At 35.2% G+C, this 10866-nt stretch overlaps 1 protein-coding gene across 1 annotated transcript in view; it reads left to right on the top strand.

Annotated features, from left to right (window-relative positions):
* The window catches only part of fto (FTO alpha-ketoglutarate dependent dioxygenase), a 160106-nt gene extending 157894 nt beyond the window's left edge, over window positions 1-2212 (top strand). The window contains exon 10 of the mRNA XM_048184626.1: window positions 716-2212. Within this exon, the coding sequence (XP_048040583.1) occupies window positions 716-722 (7 nt within the window). The 3' untranslated portion in view covers window positions 723-2212. The remainder of the gene's footprint in view (window positions 1-715) is intronic.
* Window positions 2213-10866: the final 8654 nt, after the last annotated feature.

The raw sequence follows: 10866 nt of genomic DNA, 5'->3' as shown, positions 1-10866 counted from the left end.
CCATACAGTTATGGATAATGATAATACACACTACGTAGTCACGCAATGTTGATGTTTTTAACATTAACAATTCAAGAACAAAGTATAACAATAATAATTTGCACCATTGGTTGCACAATTTATTGTAAAAAATGTTCAGTTGGTCAGACACATAGCTACACCTCGATGCACAACCCATGTAAAGACGATAATTTCGCAAATAACTGCAATTGCAGGTTTCAAACAGAGATGGCGACAAAGAGGCAAAACTTACGGACTTCGGCTTTAATGTATTAACTAACGTGAACTAACCATGAGCAATAGATTTGTTACTGTATTTGTTAATCTTTGTTAACGTTAGTTAACAAAAATATAGCAGTTCATTGTTTGTTCATGTAAGTTCACAGTGACTAATGTTAACAAATTTGATTTTAATGTATCAGTTAATGTTGAAAATAACATTAACAAAGATGAATTATTGCTGTTTAAGTGCAGTGCATTATTAGTTCATGTTAACTAAAGTAGTTAACTAATGTTAACTAATGAGCCTTATTGTGTTACCATGTTTTCTTTTATGTAGAGATTATCAAAATAATGTAAAGCGGCCTTGATGATTGTTTGCAATTTATGAAGATCAGCTCTTTTCTGATGATTTTCAGTCTGTGAATGTTGTGAATGAAAAGTATTTCATAGATTGAGACAGTAAAACTTACTTTCACTTTTTCTTTCTTCCTAGGATGTAAGATATTAGTAAAAGAGGGAGATAAATGGAGAGAAAGAATGTTATGGGTGGATGTTAAGAGATAGAGGCCATGATGGAGATCACAGGTGACAAAAACAGTACAACACACACCTGTTCAGTTTCTCCTTTCTGGCCCACCTTTGCCTGAAGACCAACATTCACCTTCACACACACCACTTTGAGGTCCACTGGGATGGACAGACGGATATAAGGATGGATACCGGGGTGGATACAGGGTGACATCTGGATGGGACGTTTTATTTCCTATTTCCATCAGTATCATTTACTATCACTTTAACAGAGTCCGTAGTGTTACAATGACCCTTCATAGACTCATATCAGTAGTAGCATACAATACCTATCCATAAATATACGTATATATAAATATATATTCATAAATGTATGTATGTTTTACTTCATTTCTCCATATATCCTCTGAAGCTTTTTTTTTTTGGACAGGCATTATGTAGATGTATACAGTATACACAGTTCACTTCTCCTCTGTGTGTGTGTGTGTGTGTGTGTGTGTGTGTGTGTGTGTGTGTGTGTGTGTGTTTGCCTGTGTGCCATCTTTTGAGGAAGAAAGTCGGTAAAAAAGGATATGACATTGCGGGGGTGTAATGACATCATTAACGGGTGTCATATGCGTGCCGTTGCCTTTCACCTGGCGTATTGTCTAGGGATTTAGTTTGTTTGAATTTGTCCCAAGTGTGTTTGAATGTTTGCGTGTGCGTCCGTCTGAATGTTTGTAGGGAGAAGGTAAAGTTAATGTTGTTAGACTGACTTTGTTGATGATGTTTGTCTATATAGGTGCATGTAGGTACATGGCACGCACACGTGTACGTAATCGTGTAGGCGGTTTTATTTCTGTGTGACTGAATATGAATGTGTGTTGTGTATACATAAGATGTTTCTCTCCCAAGACAAGTAGTGTCGATAGGCGGCTTTTACGGAGCTCTCCAAGAGAACTTACACCCCTTGTGTCACGTAATTCTCGCAGCTCTTTGGCTCTTAACCTTTCAATAACGCTTGCCTATGTCTGAAATGCTGCCAGTTTCGGGAGGAATGCACTCAAACATCTTTTAACGAGTGAAGGAGGAAGAAAAGCACTCTGATGTCCTCTAAACGAATGAAGGATGAATGAAAAAGGGATGACTGTTGAAGTCCAGCAGCTTACTTTTTATTTTTATGCTTTTCTATGTCATCAGTGTTAATGTAGAAGATCCATATTATAGTATTCGATGAAGATGCTTAAATGTGTTTTATACTTCTGAAGTTTTTGAGTTGTCATTGGTTGCCAAATATTGTGTTCTTTCTGAGTAAATGCTGTGAGGTTGGTATATAAATATAAATGTATATATAATCTTTCTTTCATTGTGTTTTTTTTCTGTATTCTTTCTGGAGTGCCACAAGCCCCACTGCTTTTCTGAAAGCGTTGTGTGTGCAAAGCACTAGTTATGATAGAAATAAAATACAATGCTGGTTTATCAATCAGTAGATGGTTATTCATTCTTTTTGCATGACATTTTGTTCGTCTGTTGGTAGCAATTTATATAATTTTTCATCAAACGTTATTGAAGAATTATTATTACATTTTTATAGTGCTTAACAGATAAGTTATTGAAGAATTCTTAGGTTTACAGATCATTATTTAATTGTGCATTCAGATAGTTACTCATAGTGTTCAATATAATAAGCTATGAATATTTAAGCTATTAATTTATTAATGGTTAATTAATGGAATTTATATGAAATACTGTAATGGAAGTACTAGTGGGATCCAAAAGTCAGAGAGCAGGGAAAATGCCTTTACTTTGAATATTTTTGTTGTTGTTGTTTGTTTTATTATTTTCTTATTATTATCTTATTATTTACACTATCAGCATTTGAGGAAAAGCTTAATTTAAAACTGCACATATTTCAGAATGGTTTAGTATTTGGTTTATTGACTTGAACTCCAAGCAAGGAAAATCTGTTTTTTGTACAAATGAGCTCAACATGGTCAGTGCCAAAAAATTATAATTTGTTTTAGTGACCTTGAAATACAGAATCTTAAATAATTGTATGCATTTTGCATCATTCTCATTCTTCATTATTACAGTTTATTCATTATAGTTTAAAAAAAAAAAACATCTCAGAGTTAAACTGTGTCAGAAAAAAATAATCTTAATTATGTCAGATAACACTTAAGCAAAACATGGTCATGGTATCAATTTTACTGGTAGTCCACTGTATGAGAAATTTTACTTTATTTTGCTATCCTTACTTACATAAATGAACTATAGTGTTCTCCACCCACTAATAAAAAAACAACAAATTATATGTAGTGTCTGAATATATAAGAATGTTAAAATTACATTAGCTTCCTGTGACGGCTAGGTTTAGGTATAGTGTAGGGAAGGGTCATACTATAGTGACTTTTAAGATTTTGTCAAACATTTTTATATATAACTTTTAAGATGTTGTCTTTGTGGGGTCTGACAAAAGGACACCACAATGTCGTAAATTCCTCATCTTACTATCTTAGTGGAGGCATTTAGACCCCACAAATTTGTATAAACAAGGATGTGTGTGTGTGTGTGTGTGTGTGTGTGTGTGTGTGTGTGTGTGTGTGTGTGTGTGTGTGTGTGTGTGTGTGTGTGTGTGTGTGTGTGTGTGTGTGTGCATGCATGTTTTTGTGACATACCAGGACACAAATGTGTATAATGACATGGGTATGACATAGGTATTACAAGGAGAAGTTGACTTATGAGGACATTACCCCATGTCCCCAGGCTTATAAATCATACAGAATGAGTTTTTTTGAGAAAGTAAAAATGTGCACAGTTTCCTGTGATGGGTAGGTTTAGGCGTACGGTTGATGTTAGGTCGATAGAAAATACGGTTTGTACAGTATAAAAACCATTACGCCTATGGAATGTCCCCACAATTCACAAAAACAAACGTGTCTGTGTGTGTTGCCTGTAGGTGTTGGGGGTGTTTCCTCTAGTCTGTAGTGAAGGTGTGATAGATGGCTGAGCCTCAGGTGAGCAGGTGATTGGTGAATGGCCACTCTAAACTTCACTGCAGTCTGTTTTCAGGCATGTGTGCACAAGTATGCATTGTTCTAAGGAAGGTCATCAGTAGATTCTATATCTTACATCACTGTAGATGAGAGGAAGATGACCAGGTGCATGTGAAATTAAGTACTCTGTGTGTGTATGTGTTTCCTACAGGCATGCTGATTTTATAAGATTGACAGCTAAGTTAATAATGGATCACATCTCAGAGGTGACATTCAACAACATGCATGATTTGAAGGACAAATGCATTGTTACACATAATATAAAATACACCTGTTATGACTGAAAATAGGTTAATTCACTGAACATTTTTTTCTTTCTTCACAATATAGCTATTGAGTTTGCAGTCTTTTGTAATCAAAAGAGAATTTGCATTTTTAAGTCATGTTTCCTTGTAATATTTCCTATGGGTTTTTAGAGTATCAGTTTCGATTTATGATTCAAATCTGTGGTTAACATTACCTTTTTTTTTTTTTTACTTTCTCTTCTATTATATAGCTTATGTAGCACATGAATCATATGGACCACTTTTATGGTGTTTCTACTGTCCTTTTTATAGCCTGACAGCCCATGGTCATTGCATGCTTTCATTGAGTGGAAAAGGGCAGCAATGTTCTGTCATAGATCTCCAGATGTGTTAAAGCTGAGCAAGTAATGGCAGAATTGAAATTTTGTGATCCGAGACCAATTTTTTACACTTAATTTTGATTTAAAAAAAAAAGAAGAAATCTGATACGTTCAGACAATATCACCGCAAACTTGATTGTGTATGTGCACTTGTTCTCATGAGTCCATATCTCTACACAGACTGAAGAGTGAGTTATTCAGTGAGACAGCGAGTCCCAAGAGCACCGTGTGTGTCCACATGATGAACACATAATGCAGTTCTCCCAGTTAACCAGCAATGAGTGGACCTGTCAGACCCATGAGCCTCATGGTTACCGCATGATGCTGCCATGACAACACTCCTCGGTGCTGTGTGGGTTAAACGGCCACTCACGCCTGTCATGACTACCCAAGCAATGGGGACTAACAGCCATGTGGCCCCCTGATAGTACTAGCATAGGAGAAGAACAGAGATTGTGCATTTCTGTGATTTCAATATAGTTAAAGTTGTGCTTTCTAAGTGCTTTTATAAAATGGCAGCAACAGCCGTATGACAAAAGATGCCAATGTTAAATAGATAATCAGATTTATTAATAATAATCAATTATTCTGTCATGTAATACAGATCATTAGCATAACTGTTGGCTGACATTTTATACATTTTAATTATCAGTCTTTTAGTTTTTCGATAAACATATCTAAAGAAAACACCATAGGACATGATATGCTTTTGAGAAAATGGTAATTATGTTAGATCAAATATATAAATATATTAAGAGAATTTAAACTAGTTTTCAAAAGTTTGGAGTCAAATAAAGTATCTTATGCTCAGAAAGGCTGCTTTTAATTTGATCAAAAATACAATATGACATAGCTGAATTTTCAGCATCATTACTGCAGTCTTCTGTAAATGTTTTTACTGTCACTTTTGGTCAGTTTAATGCATTTTTGCTTAATCTCTAAAAAAAAAAAAATAATTTGAACAGAAGTGTATCTAAGCCTTAAAACACAATTTATTCATGAGAAAATCTAAATTGTTAATATGACCAAATATATATTTTCAGAGAATTATCTTGATGTATTTTTCTTACTACCATGGCAATTTGACGTTTTCTTGTTTTAAGCATATAACTAAATTTAATTAGATTTATGCTTAAAGCAATAACTATATACCCATGTGGTAAGAGCGATAAACCTACTTCAAGATGTATTATACAGATTATGATTTATACATATCTTTTACTTTTTGAGCAAATTTAGGGGTGTTTAGATATTTTTACTACAAAACAAAAATACATAAAGATTTATTTATTTATTTTCCAGTGTATGTACAGTACAGTCCAAAAGTTTGGAACCACTAAGATTTTTAATGTTTTTAAAAGAAGTTTCGTCTGCTCACCAATATTTAATTAAAAATACAGTAAAAAACAGTAATATTGTTAAATATTATTACAATTTAAAATAACTGTGTACTATTTAAATATATTTGACAAAGTAATTTATTCCTGTGATGCAAAGCTGAATTTTCAGCATCGTTACTCCAGTCTTCAGTGTCACATGATCCTTCAGAAATCATTCTAATATGCTGATCTGCTGCTCAAGAAACATTTAATGTGTACAATTGTACAAAATATTTGTGTACAATATTTTTTTTCAGGATTATTTGATGAATAGAAAGTTCAAAAGAACAGTGTTTATCTGAAATCTAATCTTTTGTAACATTATAAATGTCTTTACTGCCACTTTTGATTGATTTAATGCATCCTTGCTGAATAAAAGTATTCATTTCTTTAATTTCTTTTCAAAAAAATAAAAATAAAAATTCTTACTGACCCCAAACTTTTGAACGGTATAGTGTATAATGCTACAGAAGCTTTGTATTTCAGATAAATGCTGTTCTTTTGAACTTTCTATTCGTCAAGGAATCCTGAAAAAAAAAGTACACAACTGTTTTCAACATAGAATATATATATATATGTTAAATATATATGTTTCTTTTAATACATAAATGTTTATTGAGCAGCAAATCAGCATATTAGAATGATTTCTGAAGGATCATGTGACACTGAAGACTGGAGTAATGATGCTGAAAATTCAGCTTTGCCATCACAGGAATAAATTACTTTGTGAAATATATTCAAATAGAAAACAGTTATTTTAAATTGTAATAATATTTCACAATATTACTGTTTTTTACTGTATTTTTAATTAAATAATGTAGCCTTGGTGAGCAGACGAAACTTCTTTTAAAAACATAAAAAATCTTAGTGGTTCCAAACTTTTGGACTGTACTGTATGTACACTTTGGGTTAAAAACAACCCATGTTGGGTTAAATATGGACAAACCCAGTGTTTGGGTTATTTTGACCCAGTGGTTGGGTTAATTGTTTGACCCAACTTGCTGGGTAGTTTTATTTAACCCAACTATTGTTTAAAAATTACTATATTGCTTGCTTAAAATGAACCCAAAATAGGTGGAAAATTAAAAATCAGAAAAATAATCAAAAGGTGAACATTTATTAATAAGCAATTAACTTATTAATAAATCTTAATTTATTATCAATAAATGTTCATTTACAACCTCTTTTGGGTTCATTTTAAACAAGCAGTATAGTCATTTTTAAACAATAGCTGAGTTAAATGAAACTACCCAGCAGGTTGGGACAAACATTTAACCCAACATCTGGGTTTGTCCATTTTTAACCCAACTTGGGTTGTTTTTAACCCAGCATTTTTTAGAGTGTAGTTCACGTGGTTTGAGAACAGATGATCTTAGTTTGCTCATTTCAGGATGCAGGGTTCCAGGGCTCTCAGCAGTGTATGTGTCTGTGTTTGTGATGGAACGGTTCTGGCTTTTGACTGATGCGCTGATAGTGATGTGAAACTCTTGGAGCACATTTTTGGCACTTGAGTGAAAGGACACTGCTGTGATCTGGCTTAAAGGATTCCAGTGTGTGTGTGTCTGTGCTGTTGACAGTTTCATTCTGCTAAACTCTGCTGTGACCTGACTTCAGAGATGTATTCGCAACGGTCCAGAGAGAAATACTGTGTGTGTGTGTGTGTGTGTGTGTGTCGGTGGCCCTCTGAAGTCCTTCCACTCTGCAATGGCTTTGGTCTCAGGGCCCACTTTAAGAAGTGACTGTCATGTCATATGACCCACTTCCTGTCCTTTCCCACAGCACTGGCCACCACTGGCCCCAAAAACCTCAAACACACCAAAGCCACTAGTGTTCCCCAGCCTGAGCACTGCAACCATTTCAAACACACTCATTGTATTTGAGGTAGTTAAAGGTCCCGTTTTTCGTGTTTTTTTGAAGCTTTGATTGTGTTTATAGTGTGAAATATAACATGTGTTCATGTTTCGCGTAAAAAAAAAAAACACAGTATTTTTCACATAATTTACTTATCTGTATACCGCTGTTTCCACTGTCATAAAAACGGGCTGATGACTTCCTTGTTCTATGAAATCCCTCCTTCAGAAATACGTAACGAGTTCTGATTGTGCCAGCGGTTCCTGTGTTGTGATTCGACAGCAGCTTCTGCTCCATCTTTCAAGAATAATCTTTGTGCGAATCCGGCATTAAACTGATTGAGATTGAGGAAGCTGTCCTCAGTAAAATGTGCTGCACATAGTTTTACATGTGGATTATAATTTTCGGGAACCGAGTCAAACATAAATTGTAACCATTGATCTCTAAGTACAGCGTCCCTGGGAAGGCCAAACAAAGGTGATTGGACTGCGGGATGAAAATAACAGCGTTTCGACGACATGGCGACAAACACACTCTACAAATGCAACTCTTGCTCCTCTCCGTGGGAGCGCAACAAGACCACGCCCCCTTTTTTAGTGCATTCCTGTGGGCGGAGGTTAGTGAAAAAACTGTTTTAGTGACGTCATTAAAGAAGGAAGTAGAGGGATGTAGTCCGAACTGGCCGTTCGATGTAGGCGACTTCTGTTAAATAAAATATCTCGCTTGGCATTGAACTTTGAGCTTTAAAATTTTACAGATTTTATTTATACTCTAACAACAACATTACACACTAACTAAAGTTTGAAACATGGGATCACGAAGAACGGGACCTTTAAAGTTAAAGCAGACCGTCTGTATGATGCATGCGGCACTGGTGTTTATAAGTGTTTGTTTTCTGAAAGGTAGTGGCTTTATTGCATTATCTCACTCACTCTCTCTCTTTCTCTGCTCAGCTCAATCTAGCCTGACATAATAGAGTCATCTGCAACTCATCTAATATGAATGAAAGGCCTTCATAATATCGCTGGCTTGTGAGTGATCATATGCTTCATGATCTCCTATTTCAAATCTTTTTCTTTCTTTCTTTCTTTCTTTCTTTCTTTCTTTCTTTCTTTCTTTCTTTCTTTCTTTCTTTGTCTTGATGCATTTTCTGTACACATGACGGATAAAGCCGGCTATTAGAGGGGAATTAAGATGTTTCGATAGGCCTGCGAGAGGAGATGAAGAAGGAGAGGGTGATATATTCATCGGGTACGATATTCACCTTATCTGCTCCGACCTTGAAGGCTGTATGTGCGTTCGGCCACTTCGCAGTCGTACACACACCTACACACTCTCCTCTCTGCTCCTTGATTGACAGGTGCTGAAATGAGCCCCTGAATAGCTGTGGGCTTCAGTCTCCCAAATAACTCGCCCGTCAAATTACATCCCGCCCTCCTCACTTGCCCGGTCGCCTGGGAGACCTATTTATTTGTCTGTTTATTTGCTTGGTTTAAATATTTGGTGGGGAAAATATTGAATTTTTGTCCCCCGGTCAAAGTGCTCATATTTAGTTAATAACAAGAGGAGAGAAGGTTGTTTGCTCTGAGAGAAGGAGAGGACAGAGGAGAGAAAGGGAAAGGAGAGGGTGATTTGATTTTATATAGGGAAGGCGACCTGTCACTGAGACTCTCTGTGAAGGCTGGACTATAATCATCTCTCATTTAAGTGTTCTAGAGCTATGAAAGGATAAACTGATATTTGTAGTGTCGTTGTTGTAATCTGTAAATTATGTTATGATGCCCCTTCACTACATGAACATAAATGTATTGAGCTGGTGTTGATCATGCCATACATGTTTAGAATGACATGAGGGTTAGTAATTGATGATAGAATTTTTATTTTTGGGTGAACTGCAATTTTAACAGTGCAAAAGTTGATGAAAAACGTTAACATCAAGTTTTTATCAAGAAATATTTCAGACAAAATTTGATTTTCAACTACCAGTATTTATAAGGGGTGTATATTTACACTAAGTTCAAATAGTGTCCCTTCTTGGCAAATGCTATTTACACTAACTCCGCCAACCAATATCTGGTTGGGACACTCAAGTTTTTAAAAAAGATGCATGGAACTCAACGTCTTCAGTGGCGCAGCCGTAGCGATTAAAAGGTTAGTTCACCCAAAAATTAAAATTCTGTCATTTATTACTTACCCTCATGCCGTTCCACACCCATAAGACCTTCGTTAATCTTCAGAACACAAATTAAGATATTTTAGTTGAAATCCGATGGCTCCGTGAGGCCTGCATAGGGAGTAATGACATTTCCTCTCTCGGAGATTTATTCTCCGATGCTTCATGAAGCAGTGTTTTGAAATCGGCCATCACTATATAAGTCGTTATTTTGTTTTTTTGGCGCTCCAAAAATATTCTCGTCGCTTTATAATATTAATATTGAACCACTGTACTCACATGAACTGATTTAAATATGTTTTTAGTACCTTTATGGATCTTGAGAGAGGAAGTGTCCATTGCTCACTATTGAGGCCTCACTGAGTCATCGGATTTCAACTAAAATATCTTAATTTGTGTTCTGAAGATTAACGAAGGTCTTACGGGTGTGGAACGGCATGAGGGTAAGTAATAAATGACAGAATTTTCATTTTTGGGTGAACTAACCCTTTAAGGCTCGCAGACCTGGCTTTTAACGAGATTGATGCGGGTTTGAAACCGCCTTTTGCAGAGCTCACATTTATTTTCAGTGAAAATGAAAAAAACGAGTGTTTAATAATATTAAAAGTGTTTATTGGGTAGGGTTAGGGGAAGGTGTAGTTATTATCCCAATAAGGCAGCATCCATTTAATAATTTTAATAAATATAATCATTTACACTCTATGATATTATTGCATCGTGTTAATGTACAAATTATTGAGGTGCAAATAGTATCTGCCAATATAAATTATAGATATCATCTAATTATTATTTAGGCTACTCTTATTGCAAAGAACTGATACTTTTACATGGTGTAAATAGAATATTTCGCTATTTTCACCTAGTGTAAATAGCATATCGCTAAGAAAATGCTGCTATTGTCACTTAGTGTAAATAGAATTTATTGTTATTTTCACTTAGTGTAAATAGCATCTATCGCTAAGAAAATATGCTATTTTCACTTAGTGTAAATGGCATCTAATTGCTATTTACACTAAGTGCAAATAGCCGCTGCTATTATTTATATACCATGAT

Source organism: Megalobrama amblycephala, linkage group LG3 (assembly GCF_018812025.1).
Source record: "Megalobrama amblycephala isolate DHTTF-2021 linkage group LG3, ASM1881202v1, whole genome shotgun sequence".
Taxonomy (NCBI): domain Eukaryota; kingdom Metazoa; phylum Chordata; class Actinopteri; order Cypriniformes; family Xenocyprididae; genus Megalobrama; species Megalobrama amblycephala.
Note: the sequence above shows the minus strand (reverse complement) of the source record. Positions and strands in the feature narration are given on the sequence as shown.